This window comes from Pyrus communis, chromosome 7 (genome assembly GCF_041283825.1).
Source record: "Pyrus communis isolate YQ-2024b chromosome 7, ASM4128382v1, whole genome shotgun sequence".
In the NCBI taxonomy this organism is placed as follows: Eukaryota; Viridiplantae; Streptophyta; class Magnoliopsida; order Rosales; family Rosaceae; genus Pyrus; species Pyrus communis.
Window position 1 is genome coordinate 18243214 of NC_142571.1, and position 17704 is coordinate 18260917.

At 37.0% G+C, this 17704-nt stretch overlaps 1 protein-coding gene and 1 long non-coding RNA gene across 6 annotated transcripts; one reads left to right on the forward strand and one right to left on the reverse strand.

Moving 5' to 3' along the window:
- Positions 1-1913: 1913 nt before the first annotated feature.
- Positions 1914-6440, reverse strand: LOC148695809 (uncharacterized). Its single transcript, XR_015963954.1, has 2 exons — positions 6146-6440; positions 1914-2688 (listed from the first exon to the last, which is right to left on the reverse strand). It is a non-coding gene; the product is annotated as an uncharacterized LOC148695809 (long non-coding RNA).
- Positions 6441-13140: 6700 nt separating this feature from the next.
- Positions 13141-16288, forward strand: RHB1A (RING-H2 finger B1A). 5 transcript variants are annotated; one of them, XM_068474156.2, is made up of 7 exons: positions 13180-13302; positions 13806-13984; positions 14417-14536; positions 14754-15120; positions 15274-15383; positions 15506-15608; positions 15746-16288. In XM_068474156.2, exons 3-6 carry the CDS (start codon positions 14474-14476, stop codon positions 15542-15544), a joined length of 579 nt encoding a protein of 192 aa, XP_068330257.2. In that variant the 5' UTR covers positions 13180-13302; positions 13806-13984; positions 14417-14473; the 3' UTR covers positions 15545-15608; positions 15746-16288. The 5 variants fall into 5 exon arrangements, with proteins under 5 accessions (XP_068330256.2, XP_088552481.1, XP_068330257.2 ...); XM_088696353.1 differs by having other exon boundaries at positions 13208-13302; positions 13645-13984; XM_068474155.2 differs by lacking the exon at positions 13806-13984 and having other exon boundaries at positions 13141-13302.
- The last annotated feature ends 1416 nt before the right edge of the window (positions 16289-17704 follow it).

A 17704-nucleotide genomic window follows, 5' to 3' on the forward strand; every position in this document is an offset into this window, starting at 1 on the left:
TCCAACATCGCCTGAGTCTCATTAAGCTTAGCTTTCAAATCGACGACCTGTTGATGAACAGTCTCCAGCTACACAGAAGTGGGGGTAGAGACATCAAACCTCTTCAAAATGACGAGTTCAGATACAAGTTTCTCAATCTTTTAAGTAGCCGAGCGAAGCTGAGCCATCAACGCCACTTCGACCTCCTTAGCGCACTTGACAGCATCCTGATCAATGCGCATAGACTTAACTACCAAGATCAAAGTCTTATGCATTGTAGCATGCAGAAAGACATCCTCGAGTAGGCAAAAAGCTTTGCAAAAGAGTCTAAGCGGACAACAAACTTAGCACATAGATCGACGTCATCAAGCAGGTCAGCCTTCAGCAGCACATAGACTTCAGGAAACTCCCCAGCTCTAGACTTGGTGGATCTCTCAAAACTATCCCTACGAGCAGACTTCCCTTTCTCAGCAGACAATCAGTTGCAGCAAAGGAGGAACAAGCTCAGGCGCCACCTTAGCAGCAGAATCCATCTTCTTGCTTTTTATAGCTGCGATCCTCTTAGAAGCTGAATCAGACTTATCTCTCTACGTGCACTTCGACACAAACCCGGGCACCAGAGGCATCGACGAACCTTTTCACTGGGCAATCCTCTCAACAATAGTCGTGGCCACCTTTGGAGAAGCAGATTTCACAAGCTCAGACTCAACAGTCTTTTTCTTCCCCTTAGAAGAAGTCAGATTAATGACAAGCTTCTCAACAGCAGATGAGTCTTCGCGAGCAGCAGAGGAAGTCCTTGGCTTCTTCTCAGTCAAATGCTCATTGGCAGGTGAGGAAGATCTCTTATTTCCTCCCTTATTGGCAGCATGCTCTACAGTAGCGATCGAGCAAGCAAACGCCTCCTCCTTTATTCGCTTTATCTCTTCTTTTGGAAGTAGCCCGCCTTTCTCCTGATGAATATGATTGAGTAGCCAGCGCCACACATGGTACTCAATAGGAATACCCAAGGAAATATGCACTTTCTTTATATCCGTCGAAGTTTTTTGAGTTGAGCCAAAATTTGAATCTACACAAAGTAAGAAGAACAATCAATAAATTGAAGTCATGGATTAGCTTAACAAAAATTCAACTAAGCCAAGAATAAAGCAGTTCACTTACCACTGATAAAGGCTATCTAAATACACAGCTCAAGAGAGGAGTCAAACTTCCACTCTCCACTTATTGTTACCCAATTTAGCAACCTAAAAGATTACTAAAGTTTCTAAGCTTTTACCTTGCAAGTGCACAAAATGTTAATAGTATAGTAAGCAAGCAAGAGTCAATCCCACTGAAGATTGTTTATTACTTTGCAACTCAACACACAAACACACATTTAAAAATATTTGATTTGGTTTTGAATTGGTACTAAACAGAAAATTTAATAATAAAATCAACAAAATTAAGAATGGATTTTAAAATCAAATATGAGTCAGTTAGAGCATGTAATCCACAACTAAACATTCATCAACCAACATTATAATACCAACTTACAATTCCAAGCAATTGGAATGAAGACATTCATAACACATCCATGGTATGTAGATTATGTTATATTGATTCTCTCTAAGATATGTAAAATGCATGTTGTTGACCTCATTACAAGTATTCTATCAAGCAACCTAGCATGACATTTACTCAAGTTAATGAAATAGAATCCATTAAGTTCAAAGAGAATATGAATATCACAAGAACCTTAGAATATGTTGTATATTACTAAGAATTCAAGATGTTACTTCGCTTGATTACTTCTTATCATAATCAATTGCTGCCAAAGAAAATATGATAGATATGTCGATCATCATATAATCACAACAAGAATAACCCAAGACAATATTTATAAGGTGATCAATCAAAGAAACAAGTCATAGGCATCCATTATAATAGTAAAGTAAGCATTCATCCAAAAAACTAGAATTATATTATAACGAAGCAAGAATCATGTTTAGGGCTTCATACTAAGCCCTAACTACAAAGAGTTTAGTTACTCATGTCCAACAATAAAATAGCAAACTGAAAACTCATAAAAAGAAAACTTAAAAAAATGGAAAAAAAAAAAATGAGGAATAAGCAAGCACTTTTATCCAAGCTTCCTGTGCGGCTGCTATCTCTGAAGTTTGTCAAACTAGCACATTATAAACTCCAATTTTCGTTCAACCCTACTCTGGACGCTTCAGGACGCTTCAGGTTTAAAAACCCATCCAATTTCTGAAAGCTAACTTCAAAAGCTAACATGTTCCAATTAAGAATAGGTTAATAGCATTTATCTGAGCCTTTTTTTTTAATCTTGTGCATCTTCCACCTTTTATAATCAGTTTAGAATACCTAAAGACCTCCATTTAATGTGGTGTCCCCGCTTGTTCCTTGGATGCTACTAAATCTCCAAACTCTCGACAATATTCGAACTTCGCAGGGAATCTTCACTCTGCACTGTCTGCACCAAAATAGCAATAACGTCTTCTGTAAAACTCAGAATCATGAACCATAAAATTCTCCAAAAACTAGACATCCAAAGCTTTCCAAGCATATAAGACTCAACATTTGGTTCCCTCTGAGGAAATACAATTTAATATTCCAACTTGACTAATCTGCACAGCAAACCTCTGCTTCCAGGGTGGAAAATGTCTTTCATCCCAATAATACTCTTTTAGCTTTAGACTTCAATTTTCTTGCCTGAGAACACAAATGTAAACAAATTAATGAAAAGAAAAAGGAAAACATAGAATACGACACAAGAATTAAGTTTAAAAAGCAATAAAGATACGTACGAAAACAAACCTATCACTTATCTCCAAGGTATCTCTTGCCCACTTATGATCACCTTTGTAGAAGCATCAAGCAGCCTATGGTGAGACCTTAGCTACCCCATGCCTTCCTTGTGGCCAATTTTGAAGAAGTACCAGAATTCATTGATGGTCAAGCCAAGATCAAAGAACCTATTTAAGTTCGAAAACCTACAAATGCATGAACTGCATTCGAGGAACACCGAGCAGGCGCACATTTCATGGAGCAGATCACCTCTTGGAAAAAATGCGACATGGGAAAAGTAAATCCCAACATGAAGTAATACAGATGAAATTTGATAGCCCTTTTCCAAGCAGTAGCACCCTCACCACACGGTTCATGGCCGCTATCATCCTTCACCCACTTAACGCGAACCCTTGACGGAATTGCATACTTGTATGTCTTGAGAAAATCTCGAAATACCTCATCGAAATTGATCTTGACATGTGCAGCCTTGAAGTAGCCCACTTTATCGGGAAGAACCACCTTGACGGTACAAAGATTAAGGATCGTCACTTTTTGCAATCCCAACGCTAGGCCTTATGGCCCAGCTCATTAGCTCGGCCAGGCCACAAAAGGCTCAGCCCTCACTCTGTCTCTCCCTCCAGCGAGCAGCCCATACCATCCTAAACCTAATAGGCCTCACCGCCTAGCACAGAATGAGGCTCGTGCCTCCCTCCTTCTCTCTCTCACGCCCAACAGGGCCCAATGACCTTTTTGCCCTGTCCACTATTGAGGGGGTTGAGTGCCCCGTGCTTCTCTCCCTCTCCGCCAATTTCAATGAACCCGATCCCAGCTCCACCCCACTACACCCTTGGCCCATGCTGAGCCACCACCTAGCCCATGCCAACCGCGCGATGAGCCCAGCTCGCACCTCTAGCACCTCGGCTCAAGCCAAGCCGATCCCCTTGCCATGCCACCAGTAGCTCACGCTACCCACTGCAGCACAACAGCCTCGTGGCACCTTCTTTGTTAGAATGATAATTATTCTCCAAATTTACTTAATCACCCACTAAAGGTAGAATTAAATAAGTATTAGGGGCAATGGGTATCATTTTCCTAGAAGAAGTCTATCTCCAAATCAAGGAAGGAGATCTAATTCAAATTGGAAAACAACTTTACAAGCCCATGCAACTTGAAATTTCTACACCTACTGCCCTTTTCCTACGTGCAACACAGCAAGTGTAGGGGTATTTATGGAGCCAAAAATAATCCCAAAAATTCTAGAGGTGACACATGGACTTTTTCTTAAGAAGGACAAGATTGCCTTCATTAAATGGGCAGGCTCCTCAAATACTCCAACGTGCAGCTCACGCCCTTAAAGTTCCCTACAGGCGAATGCGACTGCCCATATCTCACCTACCCTTGGGAAGAAAAAGTCAAAGCATTAAAAATAAAAATTAATTACTCAAATCCTATCTTTAATACATTCCCAATTGAAGATTGACTTCATTCAAGTAAGTAATCCCTATTTAAATCAATTAGGGATATTTACTCCATTATCTCAAGATATTATTTCCTATTTAATATCTTGAGAATATTTCTCCATAAACCTTGGCCAATAAAATGTCACCATGTGTAGGGTAAAACCCTAACACTATGGTTGGCCCTCTCCCCTATATACATCCTCAATTCTACAAATTTCGGTAAGCTTTTACTACCCCTAAAAGCTCTAAACACTTACTCTTTTCAGAGAAACTTAGGCATCGGAGATCTATTGGCCTAACACCCCCCCCCCCCAACCTTGTGTGCACGTGAGGCTTAGGTCTTTGATTTAAGGTGTTAATTGTTTTGCAAGTGCAGTTTTGTCAAAGCTACAGACGGCAGAAATTTGCTTCAACACTCATCACTGCATTTGTTATAGAAATCATCTGAGAATATCTTAGCATGGGCGTCAATTGTGGCAACTGAGCTTATACCTATCATCTTCAAAACTTTAAGTAAAGATTCATCCCAAATCTTCTCAATTTGTTGATGTTCAATTGAGGAGGTTTGTGTTGTCGCTGGATCTTCATCTGCATGTCACTTAAGTGTCATTCATCTCATCGGTGCCACAAATGAAGAGCTTGAGCTTGAGCTGCCACTTTTGTGAAGAGTAGACCATTACTGATCTCCTTGAATAATCTCAAGTGGCACAGATGTATAAGCTGCTCCTTAGTAGCTTAGTATTTGAGCTTGTGTGTGACTCCTGTATGAACTTGATATTCTACTAGTGGATGGAGCTCCTTGGAGTTCTCCCGATCTTTTACGCAGTTAGGGGTTTTCTAGGCACAAATATTATTGTGTGATGTATGCTTATCTTTATATTAATTGGTGTGAAGATTTACATGGTAAAACATTCAAATCTCAATAGGGTACTATCTTATACATAATTGATTATAATTGTGAACTTATATTAGTGATATGTGTTCTTTCTTGACTAGTATCGTGCGATTAGTCAAGTTTATATCTGTAAGATAAATGTGTATTTGATTGCTGTCATATATCAGTGTCAGTTTGGGGTCGTCATGGGTGGGAAAAGGTTCCACAAAGTCTATTACTACATCTATTGCAGGGATTTCGCCTGGTATCAATTCCAGAGATGTTGAACTTGACTACAAGATAAATCAGAGATGAGATGAAACCTCTTATGACTTACCTCCACGGCTCTAATCCAGTGTATCTAAATTAATTTGGTGATGAAAAGAGAGCAATAGCAAGCTCCCATTTGGTTTGACCTCATTGGTTTGAAAAATTCTGGAGTTGCAAGAAGTTGATAACACTTGAGAGTTGAGATACCAGTGATGAGAGATTTGGGAATAATTGTTTCCTCGTGCATTTTTGAGCAAGATAACACTGCAGAGATATTTTGAGCAAGATAACACTGCAGAGATATTTTTGAGCAAGATAACACTGCAGAGAACGTTGCCCTCCTAATTCTATCTCTAGATATACTCAGCATGCTTGTTACACTACACTTCTCTGCTTCTTGTGCGTGCGCATTGGCTTATCGAGCTAAGCTATACATATCTTGACCTGGCTAGTATTTGCACGCTGTATAGGTAGTGCAAGGTACCATAGGCCACATTTTGATGGCTGCGGCCCCAAAACACCTTACGCTTACTTTGCTATGTAATTCTAGAACTCGGTGGGAATTAAGTCCCCACCTGCAGCTGTTGTCGACTACTCAGATTTACAATATCACTACAAAAGCATTAACAGATGGAATATTCTCAGAGAAATGAAGACGAGCAATTGTTTGGTGTTCTATGAAATGTCTTTGAATAGATAAAATAAATACAAATTTCATTATCCATAGTATATACCAATTAATAACAGCAGAAGCAAATTGATTAAGAAGCTCTACCTGCAGCAGCTAACTGCTTCTTCCAGGTTTTCCTTTACTACACAATAGATTTATCAATCTTTATTCCAGCAGTAGCAACCAGTTCATCAGCATCGTCTAATCAAAGAAATCAAGCTCTCACGACAACTTAAGACGGCGGTAGATAAACTGTACACATTGTCAACAGCATCAGCTAGGATTATTATTACACGATTGATGCTGATGGAATAATCATCATGATCTTAGATCTAAAATGAATGATGCAAAGTATGCCGAACTTTGAGCTCTGTAAAAACTGTCACATTCTCCCATTCTCTACAAGTATATACCCCATTAAATTATAAGATGGGTAAAGTCTTCCATTTTGGTATTTATCATGTTATACTTGATGAGTCCATTTTATACTATATATTTTTTCTTATTCTTAGTATATTTTGGTTATTATTTTAGTGAGATTTTGATGCTTTATTGTTTATTTTTAATATAGGACGGGCAAACTTGTTTAGAGCATAAAATGATCAAATGGTATAATTTTTGAGTGATTCGAATTGGAGCTGGTTCGTGAGTCTGTCAAGAAGTTTGTATCAAAATTTCTTAATTTTATCCCGAATCATCTAATCGTGACGAATTAATTCCATGCCTAGCGTGCAGTGCTAGCAAATTGGGGAGCTTATTTGCGACTTTTTGACTTCGGCTCTTCTTGGAACTTGAATAGGAGGTCCGAAGCCTTAATTTGATTCGTTTTGGGCTTATTTTGGAGCCTTGAATGTCAAAAACGTCGCTATTTCTCTGTTGGGCAGATTTCCTAGTCAGATTTGGAGTGTGTTTTTAAGTTATCCTTCTATTATTTTAGAGTGCTACTAAACCCATCCCATTATCTTATTTTCCCACACACATTATTATTTCACCCACCATAAAAAATTTAAAAATTAAAATGCTGTTTTCCCACCCACTATTATTCATAAAATGACCTTTAATATATTTATAAATAAAATAAAATTAAAAAAAAAAACCCTCGATCTTCATCCTTAATCACATCGCCACACCTTCATTATACTCTAGCCGCACCAACACATGACCTTCAATGAAACTTTGGATTTGGGTGGTGGTTGGGGTCCGGCTATTGTGGTCTAGTTGGTGGTTTGCATTTTCTATGCAGGTTGTTGGTTCTCTAAAACTTTGGATTCAAAACAACCCACCAATGACTTTCAATGAGGTTGTGAGCTTCTTGGTGTTGGAAAGATGGAAGCATTTTACGGAAAATCATGAGTTGGTGCTTTGATGTTGCCTTGCTTAAGCTTGAGTGCATCTTGTCGAATCCAGCCCCAGCTGACACCCAAACCCCTCACACTCAAATTCAGGCCTTACCAATATCCACTTTTGCATATCGGTGTCGTCGAGGACGATGGGAGGTGATTACTTGTTAGTGGCAGGTCATCCCGTTTTCTCTTATTTCGCCAGCCGTACGATCAAATCCACTCAATCGTGGCCGTTACAAAAATAGTAGCGTTGACTGTTACGTAGGACCACATAGGGGTTTAAAAGTCTTTTGATAAAAGGATAAATATGTCATTAAATTTTTCATTAACAAGTGGGTGGGGAAATAGGTCAATGGGATGGGTTTAACAGCACTCTTATTTTATTTCCTAGTTTTTAGAAGACCTTTTTTAGGAAGTTTTTTAATTTGTAGTAGTATAAATAAGGTTTTTTAGCCATTAGGGTGGGGAACGCAACATTGAGAGAATTTAGCAAAGCTTTGGAGAGTTTCAAACTTTTTACCTACAAGTTATATTCATTAATCTTTTTTCTAGTTAATGATATTTTCTTTGGTTTTTATTATGAGTATGCGTAACTAATTTCTATTGCTAGGGTGAGGCCATGAGTCTTAGCATGAATATGTGATTTTATTAATTTGCTTATGAATGGATGCATGTTTGCTTTGCATTAGTAATCACCGTGATTAAAATTATTTATATTTTTTAATGCTTAATCACTGTTAGGATATTTAGACAAGTAATTTGATGCAATTTCTGTTGGAACATCACCCTGAAATTGAGGAGGGCTTCTTGTGATTAGTAATTGTAAATTCACTTAAGGCGAACATCACGCTCCTAAGGGTTGCATGGTTCTTCAAAGGGTTTTCACAAAGTTTAATGAGTCTTGTATGTTTATATTTAATCTGAACATCACAAATGGATTGCATGTTAGATATACGTTTTCGCTTAAACATCATGAGGAAAATATACATTAAGAAAACCTAACCTTCAAAGCATGTATGTGGAAATTCATAAGTAATTGATAAAATTGCATAGGATTGTTAACGGTGACAGCTAAACCCTAGCCTTTCCCATAATTATTTAATTTAAAAAACGTTTTTCTTCTCTGCTGCTATTATTTCCAAACTTTTCAGATTTGTTTTATTGTTAATTTAATCTTTTAAAATTCAAAAATCTCAAATCTTTGAATAAAAATCTGTTTTAATAGATAATTAAGAGTTAGTTTAATTACAAGTTAGTCAAACAATCCTTGGGGACAACCTTGCATGAGTGATTATATGATAATTACCTTGTATTTTTACAGGTATTTTCAGTGATTTTAACTCTATTTGCGCATGAACTAAAAATCCACACGCACTTTTTTTCTTTTTTTCATTATCCCAATTTTTTAACACCCATATCTCAATAATAATACTTTTCTCCGATGAAGAAGTTGTCTGCACGATAGCCAAAGATCCTCTCAGAGTAAGTGCAAACATGAGTGCTGCTACTGCTGCTTGTTGCTGCTTGTTGTTTGAGGAGCTACTCGTGGGAGGAATGGACGTCCAAGAGAACTCTTCTTCCTTGAAGTGGAAATAAATTATTATACGTCTTGTTTTGCCTCCGAATTCACTTATTGACATATCTCCGTACGCACATACATTAAACCTGGGAGAGATCAAGTGACCAAGAGGATCTGAGGGTATTTCTCGCCAAGATGAACTACTACTACTTGTGCCCAATGCAAGAATATGTATTGCGATCCTTATGTCTCTTACTTTATTATCATCATAGCTAAGCCTAGAAATACGACAAACACGTAAAACCTTATACGTGTTGGTTTACTATCAAATCGCATACCGAAGGAATAAGAATGAGGATATACGTATGAATTTGGAAGTTGAAGAAGTTGTACGAGTACGGCGTCATTGTCACTACTCTTGGTCGGGCCCGGGAGCCTTAGAGCTTCCTCTTCCCTTCCCCTTGGTTCCTTGCAAGAGGATTGACCAACAAGAACTCCCCATCGCTCCATGCCAAACAAAACAAGTTGTAGAAAACAAAATACGACGAAACATTAAGTTTTTTGGGCAGCAGATCTCCAAATGATCTGGACACAGTAATTCTATATTTACCTTTTGTTAAGGTACCTTTACCTTCTTTGTCGTCGTCGTATTTCACTGAATGCAAAGTCAATAACTTAACCTTGCTCTCAAAAAAGACATGTATTGTAAAAACAAATGAGAACGAGTTGAGGTACTTCAACAACTGCATTGGTCGCATAAGGGAACGCGCATATGGAGTATGGAGAAAGAGAGGTGGTTCTCCTGTTGTGCCTTGGCTGATTATCTTCACCAACATACAAACCCACAGTTGAATAGTTTAAAATACGAGAAATAAAGACACCGAGAAATTTACGAGGTTCGGCAAAAACCTGCCTACGTCCTCGGAGAGATATTGCTCTTCACTATGAGAAAAACAGTACAAGTTACACATGAGTTAAATCGACATAACCCAATCCCATATCCCTTGTACACCCACTCACAGAATTTTCCCAAGAGCCTCACTCTACCCCAAGAGTTCTTTCACAAGAGACCTTTCACTCTAACTCTCTTGATTTCTCTTTGCAACTCTCTCTTGCTCCCAAAACTGAAATGAGCTCCCTCACTTTTCTCTACTCTCGGTGCTCTCACAAAAGGAATGCTGAAAAACAAATGGTGCCCTTTCTTCTTTTCCTCTACCCTCGGCTGCACCCTTCATTCCCTTTTAAAAAACAACCAAATACAAATAAAATAATAAGGCTACTTGCTAGCCTTTTCCTTTTCTCCTCAAAACAAGGAAAGCAACAATGATTTTGTCCACCTTATTATTTTATTAGCCGAAAGTGGATGTGAGTTGGCCACTTGGCCACATATTCCAACATCTCCGTCTTGAATAAATTCTTGGACACACATCCAACGCAACAGAGTGAGTTTACGGCCAGTCGCAAAAAGATGTCTATTAGAGTAGAACATAGTTTCAGATGAAAGAAAGAAAAAAATTAATTTTAGGTATAAGAGTATAACATAGTTTAGGAGCAGAAGAGTATAAAAATTTATTATAGTTAAAAATTAAATGTAATCTAGCAGAAAAAATGGAACATCAGGAGTAGATAATAATCCAAGATACACTGATAGAACAAATCAACAATTTTGAGACAAATAGATGAATACTAAACAAAGAGGAATATACTACATGATGAAAATATGGTTAAACCACCTAGAAAAAAATAGGATACCATACTTAAGGAGAATTTAACAAAATTAATATAGCAGGTAATATATTAAATTTAGATAATATAGATTAAAAAAATTAGGAGAAAACAATAGAGAGATGAGAAAAAAGTTGGGTTCATGCAATATTAATGTTAAATTTTAGTACTCACAAAACATGCTAGATTATTTTGAGCATACTTTAGATGGCTTTATTTATTATTATTATTTCAAGCATGAAAAGTTCAATATCCAGAACAACATCAAGTAACTAAAACAAATTTTGACATAGACGTTTTGTTGCTTTAATTAAAGAAGAATTTTTAGATCATAATACTTAGAGGAAGTAAAAAAAACAAATAAAAGCTATTGGAAATTTAGAACTACAAATTTATGATTTATAGTACATAGCTAATTATAATTCAAACTTCTTTAAATATTTAGAAAGTACAAGAATTAGTGATATTAATTTATTACATAAGATAAATAGTATGATTAGGTTTGGTAAGGAGAAGCTATTAATATACAAGTCAAGTCCAAGTACAATATCCCCATAAACGAAAATATGGACCTCAAAAGTAACTCAAAGTCCAAAACAAAGTTTGGCCCACGATAAAAATAAAAAAAACAGAAAGCCTAAACCTAAATGCTTTCTTCTAGCTCTTTCGCCAAAAATCGTCGTCGCAATAGCACACCTTGACGATCTGGAACCACCACCACCAACTATTATTGGAACCATCACCTCATAGGTGGAAAGAAGATGGATTCCAACTTCCAAACGATAGCATCTCGTCAAACAAGACCATCAAAGCAAAGAAGCTTGTGAGATTACCACAAGCAACACTACCAGAAAATGCAAACATAGAGAATGAGGTGGTGTGGCCACCCGAGTCAGTGTGAACACTGGAACTCTACACACCTTCTCAGTTGGTGACTGCAACAGTTCGTGGTCAAAATTGGTTAAAGGTCTGAATAGAGATGGAATCAGTGGAATCCTGAAGAAAGACATGTAGATGGGTGAATGGATGAAAGGATCTGAGAGTTCGATGAGTGGATATCAGTGGATGGAGAGATTAGTGATAGTCAATGGTGAAAACAAAAGAAAAAGGTTGCAATGGGAAAGAAGAAAGGGTTGCCACCAACCCTAATCAGAATTAGGATCAATGGCAAAGGAAAATTCTAGGGTTTGTTGTTGCTCTCACTCACAAAAAGAAAAACTCTCACTTTCAGAGAGAAAGGCTCTCACATTTCGAGGTGACCCTTGAGACATGTAGAGATCTCTACACCAAAAAAACAAAAAAAAGAAAAAACTTCGACAAAACAATGAAAGAAAATAATTCACTTTATTGATACACATGAAAAGATAGAAAGTATTAGTAATTTTTTTCCATATATTAGTACTCGAAAGATTTGTCGTGTCAAGTTTTAATTGTCTATGTTTCAAACAATAACTATCTCTTGTTTAACAATCACATTATTGGATCGTTTATGCATATTCGTATTTTTTATACAACGATATATCTATAAAGATGGGAAAATAAGTTAATAGCGAACTTAGTATTCACAAATGGAAATATATACCACTACACTATAATGGTAAATGACTTAAACAAATTTGTGTTAAGTAATGATTAAAATATACTAACTCATGTTTAAAATTGTCATCTTATTCAACAAATGTACAAGGAGTTTGGAAAATTTTTGTTACTCACATGAAAAGTATATATAGTAAGAAACAAAGTGTAATGGTTTGAGGTTTCGGAACAACTTGCATGAAACAAGTTTATCACTATATGACATTTCAGTTTTATACACATGATCAACGGCGGATTCAGGATTTGAACTTTGGGAGTCCCAATGTTAATGGTCCAAGTTTTTAGATAAAAGCATAGCGCAAATCGCGCAAACAAATTTCAATTTATTCACGGAAACATTTCATCGAATACTTGATGAGTGTTATTGGCAACTCAACCATGTTGAGTATATGTCAATGGAAACCGACATAAGATGAAGCAATCTGATAAGTGCTATTAAGAGCATTTGTCGAGTGTTGTCGACGTAATCTGCCGAGTGCTATCGATATATGTTAGCATGCATTACATCAAACAATTAGTGGGCACAAGAGGTACCCGTACAAAACTTTGAGAGGGTCCTGAAGATCTTCACATGCTTATTTCCTAGGCTCCATATGGCCCTGTGACCACTTTAGTCCCATAGTGCATCCGCCCTTGCACATAATGTTATGTTATTAGACCAAAGCGTTTTTGTGCTAGTAACCGGTTCATGTAAGTCCAAGTTTTGACCTTTCCAAAATTTGTAATTATCCTCAAAAACCGATTTAACCCAGTAGAAAACCCCACTTCCTACACACCAGATCACGTCATCCTTCAACTCCATAACCATAATGCAAGAACAATGAATGATTAAGTGGTTAATCACAAACTTAACCAATCAGTTAAATTAAATAATTATATTAGCGTAATAATAGAGACGTGAACTACACGGCCAGACCATCATCATCAGCGTACGCGAGAGGTACTCGTACGAGAGTAGAGTGCATACTGTGCAAACGCAGAAAGCACTTCCCACAAAAGCCAAAATCGATTCTTTAATTTCCTTCTATCACCGACTGGATACTTCTTTTCACAAAACGCTATCTTTCCAGCTTCCACAGGTAAAAGCTTTGCTCCTAACATTTAAAGCTCGCGAATTTTGATCAATCATTCATCTGGGTGTGCTTGTTTTTGTGCGCAAGAAGTAATTTTCTTGTTTAGGTTTGTTAATTCGGTGAAATTCGCATCTGGGTTTTGATTGGATTTGTGGGTTTGCAGTATTTTATTCAATTGGGTTTCTGTTTGCTATTTTTTTGTGTTCTTTACTGTTTTATGCTTAGTTTTTGTTCAATTGGGGTTTTTGTTTGTCTTAATTGTTGAGTATAAATAGCATTGGGAGAGTTGAATGAGTATCTGGAGCAGAAGAGGGTCTCACAGACTTTGTGTTTTATTGTTCTTTTTAGCAAGGATTCTACAGGTTGTATTTTTGTTCTCATGCTAAAATACTATAAAGAGTAGGTTCAAATGCTAGGGATTGCATATGTAACATACGAAAATGGAATATGCTTCGAGCACTGGAATTCAAAGTGCAACGCCATCACTAATTTCTAGTGCTGCATCTTAGAAAAAGTTCATACGTTCCGTGGTTTTTGGTCGCTGTAATTCATAGCATGAGATTTCTGGACTGCTGGCATCATGGGCGGTAGCTTCTACAGAAAACTGGCACCATAAGCATGGGCATGAAACACTTCAAGCTAAATGTCATACTTTGGTGAATATGGCGACTGAGAATTTAACAGATGGGTACTTGTGATAACCCCCTTTCTTTTATAGTTGCAGTTCTTATTTGATTGCAATTAGCAATATAAAATCCCATTTAAAATTTTTGGGTTCATGAAACTGTCAGTTTTACAGAGTCTGAAGAGCTAATTACATATCTCTTCAGAATTTACCAATTATTTTGTTCGCTGGTCGATAATTTTGCAGTTTACTTTTTTCCAACATATTTCTGCCTGCTTGAGACCATATTTTCTGCCTGCCAACTCTTATTTCTTATTCTTGCCTCTTTGCGAGGGTTAATTAAATATTTTAAGCACTTTGTTGTGGCTTCTTTTAGGTTTAGTAACATAATATCCTTTTAATGTTGTAATATATAATCTTCTTAACTCATAGTAACATATTAATTATCTTCAATCTATTGCAATTGACTTAGTCGCCTATGATGCCAAATAACAGGAAGCAATGCCCCTATATACACTTGTGTTGGGTGTTTAAGAAGAATAACTGCAGAGAATGGGAGGTTGTTGCTGTTCTTGCAGAAAAGCTCATCTGCATGGGGCACCTGTATATATCTATGTACGTGTATCTCCCGTCCCACTCCAACATCCCTTTTGTTATTATAGTTTGCTTTGCATTGAGTACCCAACTGTTTAGGGCTGATAGTGGAAATAATTTTATCACATGATATTAGGAGAGTTTCTTGTTTTTTCTAATATCATATAAGTTTACTGTATGCATTAAGATTTGATTCTTAATTCTTATTCTTTTCTTTTCTTAAAACTCTTTTCTTCAGTGTCCTCCGGTTTTGGAAGAGCAAGAGTCCTTAAGATCTCATGATGTCACAGCCTCCGCAATCAGTACAGGACTCCTGGTTCATTGGGATCTGGAAACATCAATACCAGACACTTACAGACCCCCTCCTCCACCTTTGCCATATGATATGGTCTTTGGATGTTCACGATCAACAGATTCTGCCAGGGAAACAATTAGTTGCAGTAGTTTTGATACTTCAGCAACTTGTGGAGATCTTGGGGAATCAGACTGCAAAGTTCAAGAAAGTTCTTTGGATATCTCACCGAAGAAGTTAGAACTTTCAAAATCAAATGAACCTCATGTTTTAGAAAAAGAAGACGAAGATGTTTGTCCCATTTGTCTCGAAGGTGCTTTACCATCAATAGCTCAGGGAACTAATTTTTTTGTTGTATGATTATTTTTCTTCTCGATTATGGGAAACTAAGAGACACCATTTTTGCATCGCTTTTCTATTTTGAACTGTAGATAGCTAATGATTAATCTTGTTTCTCCACTTGTAGAGTTTGAAACAGAGAATCCAAAGTTTATCACAAAATGCGAACACCACTATCACCTCTCGTGTATCCTTGAGTGGATGGAAAGAAGTGATTCCTGTCCTATATGTGATCAGGTTTGCCTTCTGCAACAAGTGATGTGTGCAGTTATTTATAGTTTTCATCTTATTGTCATGGAAAGGAGTTCGTTTTTCTAGATACTGACTTTGGTACTCATCTGTCAACAATGCTTGCATAGGAAGTCATTTCACCAACGAAGAAGGTAAAAGAAGAGTAAAAATTACTGAAGCACCTTTGATTTTTGGTGGAATGATGATTTTGGAACAGTCACAATCTTAACGGTGAGCCTAGTTAATTGTTGACTTGATGAACTCTAGGTCCAAATTATTGAACAATCGGATCTCTGATTGCATTTTTCTATGTAGTTTTTAAAGCCCTTATGTTTGCAACTGAAGTTTCTCCTTCTCTGATTTTTCAGGAACTGTAGTTGAACATACCTTTGGTTTGTAGCTCTCTAGTGCTTTTACAAAACCAAAGTTTATTTGCTTCTTGAAGTCAGAGATTGCCAACTTAGTAGACTCTGGACCGACAGTAGCACTTTGTTTTGAAACTTGCCAGGGATGTGCGGCCTGCAAATCCATTTATAATTTCGGTCATGCTCAATTGAAGATTGCACCAAATCTCTTTAGTTAGCAGTTTTAGCAGGTCAATTGATGGCAAAAGTTTCCTTCCCTATGTGCATAGCTTGATTCCAATTCTCAGACAGGTCTCTGGATTTTAAATGGAGCAATCAAGAGGTTAAGAACAAGGCCTTCCTATGGAACCAAGGTAACGACGGTTCCGCTTTCCACGTAGGTGGTTTGCCACACTTTTTGTACAGATCTCTTAGTTTGTTGTAGGAATCCTTCTGTACCATTTGTTGTTATCTGCTGCATGATTTGATTACACACTGCAGCCCTTAAATTTGTAAGTTGTGTAAATCCCATTTGTTTTGCTCTCTGGGTGGATTTGATTTGGAGCATTTGTTTCGTGTGTGAAAGCATGCAATGATCAAGAAATGTCGTCCTGAAAAGTGTATCACACAAAGTTGATCATTTAAAAAATGGGGACTAGTTGTGGGGTCTACGTTTTGATACACACAAGAGGATACAAAATGATTTGCGCATGAACCACTTTTGTTCCCACAATGTTGAGAAGTTGATAGGCCCCTACCATATGTTACTATAAGACTCAACCAATTAGGTCAGTGGGGCTTTCTTTCTAGGGCATGACTATGTATTTCAACTTTATTTTTTTAAGTATAAGAGGTATTCCACCGCGCATTGTGATGGTAGACTAATTCTTCTCTCCCATGTAGTTCCCACGGCAATGCCTCCAAATTAAATTGTACACAAAATCAAAGTCGGTAATCCCAATGAATGCAATTGTGTGAGTTCGAACTGGGGTAAGGAGCTCCAAACCTTGCCTTTCAACTTCAATTTTGTTTAAATGCCTATTTCAACTTTCAAGAATTGGGAAACATTTGGAATCCTTGTCTAACTTCTCTATGATTTACAAGTATGCAATTCGGAAATTTGTATCAAACGCATACTAAACAATGAAACACTTGGTTCTTGTGAAAACAAGGAGTTGTCTGCTAGTCAATTGCTCCTTAACCCTATATACACGCTTTTTCTTTTTTTATACAAGCGATATTGGAAAGAGAGACTAAACACATAACTTCAGTGCTAGAATTTTACATTTATAATAAATTGCATCAATGATTATACATTTATATTAGGGAAGAAATTATAATATGTTGATGTTCGGATAAAGAATTGTCCAAAACTACTTGCTTAATTTTTTTTTTTTTTTTCTTTTGAATGACTGATATTATTTACATTAAAGGGAAGGGGATGGACTTGGCCTCACAATTGGCTAATAATAATGTGGTTCGAATTCGCATTTGGTAAGAATTGAACCTAAGACGTCTCACTTACAGGTGAAGAAGAATATCACTAGACCATAATACTAAGTGACCGCTTAAGTGTTTTATTAAGCGTGCACTCAAATAATGAAATTGGAGGATTGAAATGCTTTTTAGTGCTGAGAAATGATTAACCCTTAGGCCAGCTCTAATGGAGAGGGCTAAAGGTCCAAAAGTCAAAAAAATGACCTAATTTGTCTAAAATCCCATCTCCAACTGATGGCTAAGCTATAATTTTATAGAGCCCACCAGGCTAGTATTTGGCCAAAGGGGCATGAGGCTACCCAAATGTAGCCGCCTCTTAGCCTTTTTTAAAAGCTCAGCTCTTCAGTTGCAATAATTGATTCAAATCAGATGACTATTTTTTAAAACATTCAACATTAGTTTAACTAAATTAACCAATAAATTTACAGTATAAATTAATAAATTAATAAATTATTGAGGCGGCTATATTTAAACTCTTCAGTTGGA